Source organism: Choloepus didactylus, chromosome 8, assembly GCF_015220235.1.
Source record: "Choloepus didactylus isolate mChoDid1 chromosome 8, mChoDid1.pri, whole genome shotgun sequence".
Taxonomy (NCBI): domain Eukaryota; kingdom Metazoa; phylum Chordata; class Mammalia; order Pilosa; family Megalonychidae; genus Choloepus; species Choloepus didactylus.
Window position 1 is genome coordinate 88619834 of NC_051314.1, and position 16253 is coordinate 88636086.

At 39.2% G+C, this 16253-nt stretch overlaps 1 protein-coding gene across 2 annotated transcripts in view; it reads left to right on the forward strand.

Moving 5' to 3' along the window:
• Positions 1–16253, forward strand: part of SENP1 (SUMO specific peptidase 1) — a 110822-nt gene that overhangs the window by 49719 nt on the left and 44850 nt on the right. For both annotated transcript variants that reach the window (XM_037846393.1, XM_037846394.1), the window contains 3 exons: positions 3140–3243; positions 3326–3612; positions 5146–5200. In XM_037846393.1, the coding sequence (XP_037702321.1) occupies positions 3140–3243; positions 3326–3612; positions 5146–5200 (446 nt within the window). The remainder of the gene's footprint in view (positions 1–3139; positions 3244–3325; positions 3613–5145; positions 5201–16253) is intronic.

A 16253-nucleotide genomic window follows, 5' to 3' on the forward strand; every position in this document is an offset into this window, starting at 1 on the left:
ATAGAAGTCAATAACCATCAGAGACTTAGAAAATTCACGAACACCTGGAGGTTAAAAATAAGGGGGAGATGAAAACATTGCCAGATAATCAAAAGCTGAGGGACTTCATCACTAGTAGATCAGTCCTATAAGAAATGCTAAAGGGAATTGTATAGGCTGAAAGGAAGGGACGCTAAACAGTTGACTGAAACCACATGAAGAAATGAAGATTTCCAGTAAAGATCACATGGTAAATATAAATACCAATACTACTGTATTTTTGATTTGTAACTCCACTATTTACTTCCTACTGTATCTAGAATACATAAAGTGTACTGATAAATCAGTGGTTTTGGACTCTGTAAAATATGTAATTTTTGACAAGAACTACATAAAGGTGTGGGAATGGAGGAGTATAGAAACATAGTTTATCTGTCCTATTGAAGTTAATTTGGTATCAAAGAAAAACAAGATTGTTATAGATTCAAGATGTTAAGTTTAAGCCCCATGGTAAACACAAGAAAGTATCAGAGAATATGACCATAGAGATGAAAAATTAGAGTATGGGTTACAAGAAGTAGGGGAAGGGGCAATGGGGAGTTAAGAAATGAGTGTAGGGTTTCTGTTTGGGGTGAAGGGAAATTTCTGGTAGTGGGTGGTAGGAAGGTGATGGCATTGCAGCATTCTGAATGTGATTAATCCCACTAATGGAATGCTAGGGAGGGGTTAGAATGGGAAGATTTTGCTGTATATGTGTTTCCACAATTGAAATAGTCTAAATAGATAATGACAACTAAATGCCAAGAATGATCCTGGATGGGATCTGAGGATGGAGGATAGGAGGCTCAGAGGGACACAGTTGGGACATAAGAAAAAAAGGAAATATAGAATATAAGCTTTGTATCAATGTTGAATTTCTTGAACTTCTTCGCTGAGCTTAATGTGATTGCATGAAAGAATGTTCTTGTTCATGGGAAATGTATATGTGAATTATATTGTTTGTTCAAGGATGTGTGCAGCTTGCTCTCATATGTTCAGAAGACAGAGCAATAGATGATGGATGATAGGGAGGGAGAGACGGAAAGAAAGAAATGGTGGTGTGACAGGATGTTAAAGTTGGTGGATTGGAGTATCGGAAGGGGGGTTGGGGTATGCTGGAGTTCTGTGTATGGTGTTTGTGTTGTTTTTGCAACTGTTCCTGTAAGTTTGAATTTATTTCAAAATCAAATTGAAAAAAAAAAAAGATTTACATTGGGGAAGTGTTGAAAAATTCTGTAAGTAAAGTGCCAGATAACACGGCCTTTCTGTATATAGATTATTGTTGAGATGATAAGCAAAGATATTTTTTAATCTGATAATCTGTAGTGGTCCTTCATTCTGCAGACTATCAAAGAATCTTCATAGAGGCATTTACTTTAATTAAGGTTTTTTAATTTATTTCTCAAATCCTCATATCCTTCCCATAGAATAGCCAGAACAATAAAATTTGGTTATTAATAATTTATACCTGGTAATTTTTTCTAACCATTTTAATTTTTGTGCTGCTCCTGAAGTGCCTGCCTAATACCGTAGACAGTCTCTTAACAAACACTACAAAAGGGGACTTCCCTCTCTGGAGTACAATATTAATGTTTATGGGATACAATATGGGGTTTATATTTTTCATATAGAATGTTTCAAATTTGTCTGTCTTTTGGGTCTATTCTTCCGCCAATGCTAAACTAGTCTTTCCTTTTCTTGTCACTGAACTATTCAGGCTTAAGTTCAGTTTTTTTTTTCATAGAGAGTTGTCTGTACCTCACACTTGAAGATGTGTTTTATTAGTACGGTAACATATTAACAATGCAATTGCAGTTTATTATCTAGCAAAAAAAAATGATTCAAGAAGAAAAAAACTTACAGTGTCTGTTTACCTTTGTATAGGTAATTGTTTAATTCATCCTGCTTTTAACAAACATTTGTAATTGAATGTACGTGTATGTTGAAGTATCACGGTGCAAGATGCTTCTAGCCCTGGAACAAAGCCTTTAAATTATTTTGTGTAGGTTGGTGATTGTTTTAAACCATATATCAAACTTTAAGAATTACTGGGGCATATTACTTGGTAAACACAGTCCATTGCTTCCCCCAAAGTTCTTGGTAATCTGGTTCTCGGCTAACGACCTCATTTCTTACCACCCTTCTCCTCGTTCACACTGATCTTACTATTCCTTGGACACATCAAGCCCATTCCTGTCTCCGGGACTTTGTATTTGCTGTTCCTCTACCAGAAATACTCTTTCTTTGTATATTTCTATGATTTACTTCCTCCCTTGATTCAGGTTTCTGCTGAAATAGCACCTTTTTAGAGCAGTCTTACCTGTTTCTGCCTTCCCATAACTTTCTATTTCCTTATCTTTTAATTTTTTTCATACTACCTGACTGGTTTTGTGTGTGTGTGTGTGTGTGTGTGTTTTGTTTTTGTTTTTGTTTTTTGCTTGCCAGTCCCTAACTGTAATGTAAGTTCCAGTAAGGGCAGGAACTCAATTTTATTCCGTTCTCTATCTATAGTGGCTTGAGCATAGTAGGTCTTAAAGTCCGTAAATGAGTGCATAAATGTTGTGGACCAAGTTGTTTTTCCTAAATTTAGTATTGGAACTTATAGAACTGTAAAGTAAATAAATTTTAAAAAAACATTTATGGAAAATACCTGCATTCTTAAAATTTGGATAATAGTAGAAAACTGTTAGCAAGATACCACACTCTAACTGATCTTACCTACTCTGGTTACTCCTTTGTGATTTTTCTAAGAGGTATCAGGAATCAGGGAATTTGTTGGAATCCTAATTTAGAGATCCTCAAACATTTTATTTTTGGAACTCTTTATCATCTAATTCAGAAGTCACTGCCTATTAGCCTTCTGGTTTCATGTCTTATAGTTTCTTTGCACTATTTATATATATGCCCCATGATTTTCCAAAATGTACTATCTGGTGGTTACTTTACTCACTCCTCTTATAAACATTTGTAATTTTCTAGACTATCCTTAATTTACCATAATTCTTAATTATCTCCAGGACTCTGACTGAGCTTTGGCAGAGCCTCTAGAAGCTTAGATGCCACTTTGGGAAATACTTGCCTCATTGCCTGTGTTTTAAGATTTTATTTTTTTCTTTTATAGACAGTTCAAGAAGAAGAAAGAGAGATTTATAGACAGCTGCTACAGATGGTCACAGGGAAACAGTTTACTGTAGCTAAACCCACCACACATTTTCCATTACACCTGTGAGTCATAGAAACATATTTCAAGTGAATTTAAGTCTACAATTTGTTATTTGATATTGAAACTTTATTCTTCTTTTGCTAGGTCTCGATGTCTTAGTTCCAATAAGCATACTTTGAAAGACCCACTGTTTAAAGATGGAAACTCTTGTGCAGCTCAGTTCTTTGGCTCCGATACTTCATCATCTGGATCAGCCAGCATTTTAACTACCCAGGAACAACTGTCCCACAGTGTATATCCCCTGTCATCTTATACCCCAGATGTTGTTGCATTTGGTTCCAAAGATTCTGATTCTCTCCCTCAATCCCACCATTACCACTCTCTTCCACATCAACCAGATAACTTACCAGCTTCAAATACACAATCTGAAGGTAAAAACTGTACCATATAAATATATTTTTAATCCTAATAAGCAATTAACTTTATTGATCCTATGTGAAATACAGGCAAGATTGTAATATATGTATAACTTAACATATAAGATACCTTAAGGACGTATAATTCAGTTAACCATACCACTAGTAAACTAAACCTGCAAATAACTTTTTTCTTACATGGAGATACAAATGATTTGATGTAATATTTTATTTAAAAGATTTACTTCTTGTGTAGACTCTAAAGTCAGAGTACATTCAGACCAATTACTTTAGTACTTTCTGTTTCTAGTACTTTGCAATGAAAATTAAGTACTTTGAAGTCCTAGATTTGAAACATCAAATAAGTATTTAAGAAAGTATTTACTATGCAATATTTATGAAACCTATATAGTGTGTTCGTATATTTCAGAATGCTTGTCAGCAAGCTTTGGAAACAAATGAGTTTTCTACCTAACTTTCGGCTCACCAAAATGTTCAATCTAAGCATTCCAGTCAATTAAGATTTTTGCTGTGCTAGGTTTTTTTGATTCCTTAGTTCCCCCTTTATGTATGTAAGATTATACAAGTTTTAGATTAAGTAGTTAGACATTAGGGATCTTTTGACAGATGGAGTACCAGTCTAAGACTCTCTGCTCCTTTCTCATGTTGATTGATTTTTTTTTTAATCTGTTCCTCATTTTCTGAAAATTCTCATTTGGGGGTTAAATTTTTTGTTAGTGTCATTATAAAGCTACACATATCCATGAAAACTTGTATTAAATTTTCAAGGTGATTTATTGAGAGCTGTCATTTAAAAAAAAAAAAAAAGCCCAACAAACCTTTTAATCCCAGAAACATATCTTGTGTGGCAGATGCTTAGTTACAGCCAGACTAGAACAAATATACTAGATTGCACTGCTTAATTACTTTTCTTGTACCATTTAGTAAATATTCTAAATGAGATTATAATCATAACTCCTTAGAAAGAAATGGTTCCTGCCTTTAAGAAGTATTCAACACAGAGAATAAATGATAGAATGATAAAAATATACTTTTTTGACTCCACTGCTTCTCCTGTAATGCTCTTTTTTTTTCTTCTCCTCCTTCCCTTCCTCTCTTTCTCTCTCCCTCCCTTTCCCCCTCTTCCCCCTCCCTTCCTTCCCCCTTCTTTCTTTCTCTCATTCAGTCTCATGGCTTTTAAGAAATTTCCAAAGGCTTTTAAGAAATCTTGGCATGTTCTTGTTCCCCAGGAAGAGAAAGAAGCAGCATAGGGAACAAGCACAGCCCAGGAATAGATGCTGAAAGGCAAATATGCTTGTATTTCCAAGTGACTGTCTTATTTGTGAGTCAGGCTCTTCACAGAAACCTGTTTCTGGTCTTAGTAAAAATCGCTCTGCCTCTCTTTCTCTTCCATCTTTATCCTTATGCTTTGTTATTTTATGGAAATAGAATATAATAAAGTATGAGAGCTTAGGCTACAGACATCTAGAAAGTATAACTTTGTGGAATTTTGTTAATATTGAAATGCTCTTGTGTTTCTTTCTTTAGGATCAGACTCTGTCATTTTACTCAAAGTGAAAGATTCTCAGAATCCAACTCCCAGGTAAACTTTGGAATAAGTTCATTCTTAACATATTGTTTTCCCTCTCACTAATCAGTTTCTTCACTAAGGGTTACATAAAATAAAAAGTAACACTGCCTCAAATCAGACCTCTTTCATGTGTCATTTGAACTATTTCAAAGACTTTCTAATTGCTTTTCCTCCAGTCTCTGTTTTGTTCTTCATTCCATCTTCCACCATATTCTCTAATCCATTCTTCTGCCTTGTTCTTAAATCCATCTTTCATGCTGCAGCCAGAGTGATCTAAATGCATATCCAATTATTCATTAAATTCCTTTAAGGGTGATTTATCAGACATAGAATCAAGCCCAGATTCCTTAGAGTGGTATACAAAACTTCATCAGTAGGCCGATTTCCTATCATTCATTCTTTCCTTTAGCAAATATTCATTGAGAACCTACTGTGTGCCAGGTACTGTTTAGACACTGGGGATAACAAAAGTGAACAAAATGAAGTCCCTACTCTTCAGGAGCTTACATCCTAGTTGAAGGGGGGCATGGGGGATAAACAGTAAACAAATAAACATATGCACACCAGGTAGTGATAAGTGCATTGAGGAAAAATAAAGCAGGATAATACATGGACTGGGGTGAGGGGTAAATATTTATATAGGGTATTTAGAGCAAGTCCCTTAAGAGGTAAGTGAGGGAGAGAGCCATGTGGGAATATGGAACTTTTTCCTGTGTTTTTATACACTAGACTGCTTTCCATTTTGTAAATATGTTACGCACTTTCTTGCCTTCATATTCAGTGTTCCTTCTGCTTGGAATGCCCTGGAATGCCTTCCTACCTCAGCTTGTCCATCTGGCAGTAGTCTCTTTCTTATCCTTTTTAAGTCTCATGCAGATGTGGTCTTCTATGTTAAACTTTCCTTTGCTTCTCTGGGTGGTTTCAAGTGCTTCTTCCTCTGTAATCCAATAAATTACTACTTAGATTGCTATACCTTTGCCCGGTATGGCTTTGGCAATTCAGTTGCTTGAATGTTAATAATATCAGTTTTCCATTGAGAAGCTTAAGGATAATAAAGTGTTCTTTCTCTTCTCAGTCGCCTACTTTACAGTTTCCCTATCCATTCTAAGCTTTAGACATTTAAAGAAATTCTTTATATTAGAATTTTCTTTAAGTTTCTGTATTAAAATTTCTTAAAGTTTCTCAGGGAGACTTTACAGTTTAGATTCTTCATTCTTTATTTTTTTGGAGTCAGACCCAGGTTCTGATCTTTTGTTTTTTTTAATTCAATTTTTTTTTTTTTCTGATATGTGAACTTTTATTCAGGGCTTACCAACAGGGTGAGAAGTCACAAAGAAATCATGATGGCTCTATTAGGCCAGGCAGGCATTGGCATTGGCAGGGAAGTTGACTGCACAATTAAAGAGACCAGCAAGCCAGTTATAGAGATTTAAGACAAAGACATCCTAAGGGTGAGAGAGCATAGCCACAGGAACAGGGTCCTGTGACATGGGGGTGATGCAGGAAGGAGAGGAGAATTATAGAATGGGGCTTTGTAGATAACACAAAAGTGATAACACGTAATATTTACATCTTGCTGTTTTGTGAGACCACGAGTTTCTCACCTGCTTACTTCCCCTTTCACGTTTTAGTTACATTTTAAGGTTAATTTACCATTTTCTCTTTATTGGCTTGCAAGATGATAGGTTAAACATTAGCTGCCTAGGTCACGCAGACTGCTATGCACCAAAGTCCACAGGCCTGTTCTGTTTAGGCCAGGGGCTGCCACAGTCCACCCCGCACAACAGTTTGCATTGACCATAAGACAGACATTATATCCATAATTCACAACAATACAATAAGCAACATAGTATCAATATGCTGGTACAGAGAGATAATAAACCTATTAGTAAGTGGCACTGTGGCCAAGTTAATGAGTTCTACTGTTTAGACAAAAGGATCATTAGATAAATGATGACTACTTTGTATGTGATTTTGCATTTATCAAGAGTGCGGGTTTCATTTTGTGAATTACCAGGCACATACATCCAACACTGAATATTAATTAGAGCACAAGAACCTCCTGGGGATAAAATAGCTAAAGAATGAAACTACCAGGCAGTCTGCTTTATTCTGTATCTAGTTTTTACGATTTTCCAACCTTGACCATTGTGAGTTTCATTATTAAGCAGTGATATTGCTAGTTTTTATCATTTTTCAAACTTGACCACAGAAATAAATTTCTCTTTCCACCAACTTTCTGCAGCTTTCTGTATCCATTCAGGTTTTGTTCTGTATACTTTTTTCTTCATTCTGAAACAACCAGTCACTTAGGACAAAACTACTTTCCTTTTCCTTCAATAAAAACATCCCTCATACCAAAAAAATTCTGGAAATTGTTCTTAAGCAAACATTTCACAACGTATTATTACCATTAAAATTAAACTTGTTAGAATAATGCTAAATACTCAAAACATTTTGGCTAATGCATTATTGAAATAGTAATACACTTTTTTTTTTTAAACAAGAATTAACAACTAATTAAGCATTAAATTGGACAGATGAGTGAGTCTTCGTTAGTAGATAGAGTTCTGGGTGAGGAGATTTTAAATACCATATTTTCTCCCCATGCAGGGAGCCCTTTGGGGTCAGATCTACAGTTAGTTTGGGGTATAATGAGTGTTTGCGAAGTTATACATACAGTTCCCTGGAGGGTGGAGAGTCCCAGATGGGAAATACAAATAACTCTTGGTATCCTATGTAATTCTAATACCTCATGGGCTTAGGATTCTCAGTCAGCATGGCTGCATGGGCCAGAACCAGAGCCAATTGCCTTTATTTTCCCCAATTTTTAGTGTTTGTGTCACATGCAAGAGCAGATTATTGTCGCCGCCTCATGGTGGCTTGAGAGTAGCTTGCCCTGCTTGTTTCAATTTGTAAGGATTGCAAGGGCCATTTCCACAGTAGCGGGAGCCGCCACTTTGGGTCTGGAGTTAATGCTGGTACATTCGTCGAGTCCATCGTTGTAAGGAGTTTCTGTCATCCTTTAAGTGTTCCTTTAAAAGGCCATTCATTCTTTCAATTAACCCAGCTGCTGTGGGATTATAGGGCAAGTGAAACATCCAAAGGACGTTATGTTCTGTAGCCCAGGCCTGTGTTAATTGCCTGGTGAAGGGGGTCCCCGTATCACTGTCCACATGTGTGGGGACCCCTGAAAAAGGCACTTAATTTTTCTAAACTACGTATGGTAGCTCATTGGTTGGCCTTGCCCACTGGGAATGCCAGCAACAGTCCTATAGCCTTATCCATGGCAGTGAAGGAATATTTTGCCCCTTTGGACAGAGGAAGGGGGCCAATATAGACTACTTGCCACCAGGTGACAGGGATCTGGTGTCCTCGGTGCCCGGTTTTCCTGCACAGCCATTCAACCACTTCATGCATCATTGGTGTTAGGGTGAAGAATTTCTCTAGAGCATCCGTTTTCTATGTTACCTGGTAATAAATTGGTATTGTGGGCAGAGATATGAAAAACAATTATCTTACATTTGTGACAGGCAGTCCAAAAGTCTTCCCACCAGATGGTGTCAGTACTGGGCTGGACAGTCATGGCCATCCAGGTAGCAGGTTGCCCATGTGCCAATCCATGCAGAGTCCTTGTCCTCAACAGTGGGCATGGGAGGAGCCACCTTGGGAGGATTGACAGGAAGCAGGGAATGCTGCTCTTCCACATAGGAGACCGGTCTGTACTTGCATCTCTGTACTTAAAAGAGCCATTGTTAAAAATGCCACATCATAGGAGGTAGACTTTCCGTTTTGTCAGCATGCCCACCTGAGCACTCCGCAAGTGGGGCTTGTTTATAGCATCCCATATCCACATCCCTGTATGGGTATGGTCGTCTGTAAGGTCACTGAGCACCTTTGAGTTAGACCTTCAACTTGTAACAGAGCATTATAAGCTGTGCACAATTGCTCTTCCAGAGGGCTGTATCTGAGTTCTGTGCCCTTTCCTAGTTGGGACCAGAATCTAATAGGTATACATTTAGCATGTTGCCTTTGCCACAAACCCCACCCAAAGCCAGTATCGGCACTGGCCACATCCAGTTCACAGGGTATGTTGAGGTCCACCCCCCTTAAAGCTGTGCTTGCACAATCGTTTGCTTAGCCTTTTTAAATACAGTGTGCCGTGGAAAATCTCATTCCCACACTTTTTCTTTTCTAATTAGGGTATACAAGAGTTTTAAAATTCATACCAAATAGAGTATAAACAATTTTCAATAACTTAATAAGCCAAGAAAAGCTATTAAGTGTTCAGAAGTAAGCAATGTGGGATAAATTTGTATTTTAATAACAACAGCTGAAGTAATAGCCGTAGTTTTACCCAACCAGACAATACCCAAGAACTTGATAGAGTAGTCAGGCTTTTCTGGAGGTTTCCACATTTGAAGGTATCCTTGTGGAAGCACAGCAAATGTCCATTGTTGTTTTCCTCATGTGAAGCTAACACAGGTTGACTAGAAGAATCTAAAAATAAGCTAAATAACATATTAGCAAGATTTAACACAAAGTTAAATTGGCTTAATTGAGTACTCATATTCTGCAACAAGGAAGCATTCCATCTCCATACAACCCCACTATGGCAGGGTTGATTGAAAGAATCTAGAGGAGTGCTAAAGAAGGCATGAGCAAGATCTAACACAAAATGAAACAGCCCTAACTTCGTGCTGATATCTTGGAGCAATGTGATGATGTTTGGCACAGCTGCAAACAAAGAAGGGGTTACCTTATTTATCTCTGTATAATTAAAAGTCATTCTCCCTGAGCCATCAGACTTCTTCACCGGCAGGGCAGAGGGCTCTCTGCATGTATCCTGTGTTTGAGCAGCCCTTTCTTCCAAGCTTTTAGTGCCTAGCTTCTTAATTCGGCCTGGGAAAACTCTCAGGACTTAATGAACACCTTTTGATTAGAAGCTGCTGCTACTGCCCCACCCTCTTCCCTCCTTGGGAGATCAGGGTGTTGAACTTCCTCTGTTTTAACCCTTTGTTGGGCCAGAGGTCTAGCATGCTTAGTGTGCTTAATATTTATTTCCCAGACAGGGGCTCATCATCTTTTGATGAGGAATCAACAGGTTCCCTCACTTTAGGGTCCCAGTCAGGGGAAGCTAGAATACACCTAACTTGCCCTTTGGGCAGCTTATGCCCTCTTATGCTAGTGTGCTGGTATGCCAGTATTTCTAAACTTTTATCCAGTGTGTCTTTCAGTTCTGCTTGTGCTAGCCTCATATCTTTTTCTTTAATTTATCTCCTAGGCAGCTTACAGCTGCCTTTGCTGGTAAAGCTTCCTCAGTAGTGACACATACAGCCTCTAACAATGGCCAGCCCACCGCAGCCGCAATCTGGCGGCCCTTTTTTTCTTTCTGAATCCCCAATGCAGGACAGCTACTAGTCCCACTGGAGAGCTGCAGGCACCTTTGTACTCCCTTGGCGGGTCCCATCCATCCAGGAGGGTAGCCATTCCTCCCCACATAAACATCCATTCCTCTGGGAGGGTAGGCACCCCTCCCCACACAGATATCACAGGCCACCCTGGTATCCCACCCGGGGACTTCTCTTTTCCCTTCCCAAGTTCATTTCATTAGTGCCTGGTATTTCTTTAGTCTCTGGGCTGGCGGCTATTTGATTGTCCTGGCTGGCTCTGCCAATTTTTAATTCACTTTTGTTGAGATATGTTCACATACCATGCAGTCATCCAAAGTGTACTATCAGTTGTTCACAGTACCATTATATAGTTGTACATTCATCACCACAATTAATTTTTGAACATTTTCATTACTATGAAAACATAAAGAATAAGAATAAAAATTAAAGAAAAAAAGAACACCCAAAACATCCCATCCCCCATCCCTTCCTGTCATTCATTTACTTTTTGTCCCCATTTTTCTACTCATCTGTAAATACACTGGCTAAAGGGAGTATGAGCCACAAGGTTTTCTTAGTCACACAGTCACACCATGTAAGCTACATAGTTACATAGTCGTCTTCAAAAATCAAGGCTACTGGGTTGCAGTTTGATAGTTTCAGGTATTTCCTTCTAGCCATTCCAATATATTAAAAACTAAAAAGGGTTATCTATATAATGCATAAGAAAAACCTCCAGAATGTTCTCTCGACTCCATTTGAAATCGCTCAGCCACTGAAACTTTATTTTGTTTCATTTCTCTTCCTCCTTTTGGTCTAGAATGCTTTCTGAATCCCATACTGCCAGGTCCAGATTCATTCCCGGGAGTCATGTCTTCGTTGCCAGGGAGGTTTACACCCCTGGGAGTCATGTCCCACAAACGGGGGAGGGCAATGTGTTTACCTGCGGAGTTGGCTTAGAGAAAGAGGCCACCTCTGAGCAACAAAAGAGGTTCTTTGGGGGAGACTCTTAGGCACAATTGTAAGTAAGCTTAGCCTCTTCTTTGCAGTAGCAAGCTTCATAAGGGCAAGCCCCAAGATTGAGGGCTCAGCCTTCTAAATTGGTAGTCCCCAGTGATCGTGAGAATATCAGTAATTCCCCAGGTGGGACGGTTTGATATTTCCACATTTTTCCCCAGTCCCTCAAGGGGATTTTGCAAATACATTTTTATTCTCTGCCCAAATTAGTCTGGGATGTATTGGGGCTTCACACTAACCTGTACAAACCAATAAGATCTCATTACCTATTCAGAATTCCATGTAATTGGAACTTTGACTAGGAAGTGAAATATGGTTGGTTAGTATAGGTTAGAGTGAAGTAGTGACACATCCCAAAGTAATTTGGGCAGAGAATAAAAATATATTTGCAGGGCCGCCCTGAGGAGCTGGGGGAAAATGCAGAAGTGTTGGACTTCCTCACCTGGACTGATGCTGATGTTCTCACAAACATTGAGAACTGCTGCTTTGATGTCTGAGCTGTCTATCATAGGACTTGCACTTACGAAGCTTGTTACTGCAAAGGAGAGGCTAAGCTTGCATATGATTGTACCTAAGAGTCTCCCCCTGAGTTCCTCTTTGTTGCTCACATGTGGCCCTCTCTCTCTAACTAAGCCACCTCGACAGGTGAACTCACTGCCCTCCCCCCTATTTAGGACCTGACTCCGAGGGGTGTAAATCTCCCTGGCAACTTAGAATATGACTCCCAGGGATGAATCTGGACCCAGCATTGTGGGATTGAGAATATCTTCTTGACCAAAAGGGGAATGCAAACTGAAACAAAATGAAGTTTCAGTGGCTGAGAGATTTCAAATGGAGTCGAGAGGTCACTTTGGTGGACGCTCTTATGCACTATATAGATAACACATCTTAGGTTTTATTGTATTAGAATAGCTAGAAGTAAATACCTGAAACTATCAAATTCCAACCCAGTAGTCTGGACTCCTGAAGACAATTGTATTACAATGTAGATTACAAGGGGTGACAGTGTGATTGTGAAAACCTTGTGGATCACTCTCTCTTTATCTAGTGTATGAAAAATAAATAAGCAAGCAAGCAAGTAAAAAAAAATTCATGTAATTATGGTGTTTGAATAAACTGATCATACAAGTTAAATTATTTAGAGTATGTGCCAGTTTGGATGTATTATGTCCCCCAAAATGTCATTTTTTGATGCAGTCTTCTAGGGGCAGACATATTAGTGTTGATTAGGTTGGACTCTTTTGATTGTTTCCGTGGAGATGTGACTCAGTCAATTGTGGGTGAGACCTTTGATTGGATAATTTCCATGGAGGTGTTATCCCACCCATTTAGGGTGGGTCTGAATTAAATCACTGGAGTCATATAAATGAGCTGACAAACAGAAGGAACTCAGAGCAGCTGTAACATTTTGGAGCACAACTGAGAGACATTTTGGAGATGACCATTGAAAGTAGACTTATGCTAACCCAGAGTTTGCTCTGGAGAAGCTAAGAGAGGACAAAACGCCCCAAAAGCAACATTTTGGAGAATGCCATTTTGAAACACAACCTGGGAGCAAACGGACGCCAGCCACGTGCCTTCCGAGCTAACAGAGGTTTTCCAAATGCCAATGGCCATCCTTCAATGAAGGTAGCCTGTTGTTGATGCCTTACTTTTTTTTCTTTTTTTTTTTACTTTCATGGTGTAATTTTATTCACTCTAGTTGAGAAAATAAAGAGATAATACTGACTGTAGCACCTGGGTATTTAATGCAAACTGTAAAATCTGTTATATTAAACAGAGTCAGAAGCAGTGTGAAAGATCTTGAATCTGTTCAAGGCATGCACCTCATTACAGACTTAGCAAATTAAAACACAAATAGGATTAGAAAAGAATAATGTAACAATCTCCCACTCGGGTCCCTAGAGCATTAAGTCATAAATTGGGTTTGCATTAAATTGTGTCTGCAGTATTGAATTCGGGAAAGAGCTGTGGGCTGGAGGTATGATGCCTTGCTTTTGAGACTTTATGGCCTTAAGACTGTAACTTTGTAACCAAATAAACTCCCTTTATAAAAGCCAATCCATTTCCTGGTATTTTGCAAAAGGCAGCACTAACAAACCAGAACAGATTTTGGTACCAGAGAAGTGGGATGCTGCTGAGTTTGCAAATACCAAACATGTTGGAATGGCTTTTTAAATGGATTAGGGGAAGATTCTGGAAGAATTATGAGGAGCTTGATAGAAAAGGCCTAGATGGCTTTAAAGAGACTCTTGGTAAAGGAAATGAAATAAGCTTCAGTGGCAGAGAGATTCCAAAACGAGCCGAGAGATCACTCTGGTGGGCACTCTTACGCACACTTTAGACAACCCTTTTTAGGTTCTAAAGAATTGGGGTAGCTGGTGGTGGATACCTGAAACTATCAAACTACAACCCAGAACCCATGAATCTCGAAGACAGTTGTATAAAAATGTAGCTTATGAGGGGTGACAATGGGATTGGGAAAGCCATAAGGACCAAACTCCACTTTGTCTAGTTTATGGATGGATGTGTAGAAAAGTAGGGGAAGGAAACGAACAGACAAAGGTACCCAGTGTTCTTTTTTACTTCAATTGCTCTTTTTCACTCTAATTATTATTATTGTTATTTTTGTGTGTGTGCTAATGAAGGTGTCAGGGATTGATTTAGGTGATGAATGTACAACTATGTAATGGTACTGTAAACAATCGAAAGTACAATTTGTTTTGTATGACTGCGTGGTATGTGAATATATCTCAATAAAATGATGATAAAAAAAAAAAGAGAGACTCTTGGTAGAAATATGGACTCTAAAGATACTTCTGATGAGGCCTTGAACAGAAATGATGAATGTGCCATTGCAAACTGGAAGGAAGGCGATCCTTGTTTTAAAATGGCAGAGAAATTTGGCAAAATTGTGTCCCGGTATCAAATGGAAGGCAGAATTTGAAAATGACTAGCTGGGATACTTAGCTGAAGAGATTTTGATACTAAATATCGAAAGTGTGGCCTGGCTTCTTGCAGCTTATAGTAAAAGGCAAGAAGAGAGAGAGAAACTTAGAACTGAACTCAGGTACAAAGAAACCAGAAACTGATGGCCTGGAAAACTCTGGGTTTCCAAAAAGTGAGACCCCAGAAGCTACAGCCCCATGTGAGGATTCAACCAAACATGGAACTCGACCACCATTTCAGTACAAGCCAGGATTGGAGATGGAGTTATCCAGAAAGGGTTTGTGGAAAGTCCTGTTTGTCTGATGGTTTTGACCCCTGTAAACTGTATGCCAAGCCTACAGACTTTTTGCAACATCTGTATAGACAGAGCCACTGCCAGTCTGGACTGGAGGGAATGGAAAAGGGACAAATTGAAGGAAAAATTTCTTCAAAGACAGAGCCATAGAGGTTGGGGTCTGGAGTCAAGAAATCTCGGTCTGCAAGAGCCTATGCATATGGAAAGGATGAGTTTGCCATGGAGGCAGAGCATAGGCCTTCCACCTCGATGCTCAGGAAGAGTGCTGCCACCCCATCTCCCAGAGAGGTAGAGCACATTTCCTGGGGACTGGGGAGAGCCTGGCTGCCATCCCATTGTTTGGAGAGAGGAGAGCTTTTGCTCCGGAGGCAGAGTCCTGGTGGCACCCTGATGCTTAAGGAAGGTGCAGCCGAGAAGAAGGTGGTCTCCTCAATGTATGGATATGTTGGAGCACTCTCCCCAGCATTTGGAGAGAAAAGGGATGCCGTGTAGGCCCTTGGAAAGGGTTGGACTCCCATTCTCTCAAGCCCCAAGGATAAAATGTCATTCTTTAAGTGACTCAGACTTTGAAATCATTACTAATGAAGTATGCCCTGCGGGCTTTAGGAACTGTTTTGGTCCCTTAAACCCTGTTTTCCTTACTGTTTCTCCTTATGGCAGTGGGAATGTGTATTCTATGACTGTCCCTTCTTTGTTGGAAACAGATAACTTGTTATAAGTTTCACAGGTCCAGAGCCAGAGGGGAATTTTGCTTTAGGACAAGACCACACATGGCTGATTTTGATGAGATCTGAAATGATTTAAGTTTTTGTGATATTGTGATGTGATGAATGTATTTTGTATACAGAAAGATCATGTCATTTTGGGGTCCAGGGGGTGGAATGTGCCAGTTTGTATGTATTATGTCCCCAAAACGTCATGTTCTTTGATGCAATCTTGTGGGGGCAGACATATTAGTGTTGATTGGGTTGGAATTCTTTGATTGTTTCCATGGAGATGTAACTCAGTCAACTGTGGGCCAGACCTTTGATTGGATAACTTCCATGGAGGTGTTATCCCACCCATTTAGGGTGGGTCTGAATTAAATCACTGGAGTCATATAAATGAGCTGACAAACAGAAGGAACTCAGAGCAGCTGTAACATTTTGGAGCACAACTGAGAGACATTTTGGAGATGACCATTGAAAGTAGACTTATGCTAACCCAGAGTTTGCTTTGAAGAATCTAAGAGGACAAAACACCCCAAGAGCAACAATTTGGGGAACTCCATTTTGAAACAAAACCTGGGAGCAAGCAAACGCCAGCCACATGCCTTCTGAGCCAATGGGTTTTCCAGACAGCAATGGCCATCCTTCAGTGAAAGTATCCTGTTGTTGATGCCTAACTTTGGACACTTTATGGCCTTAAGACT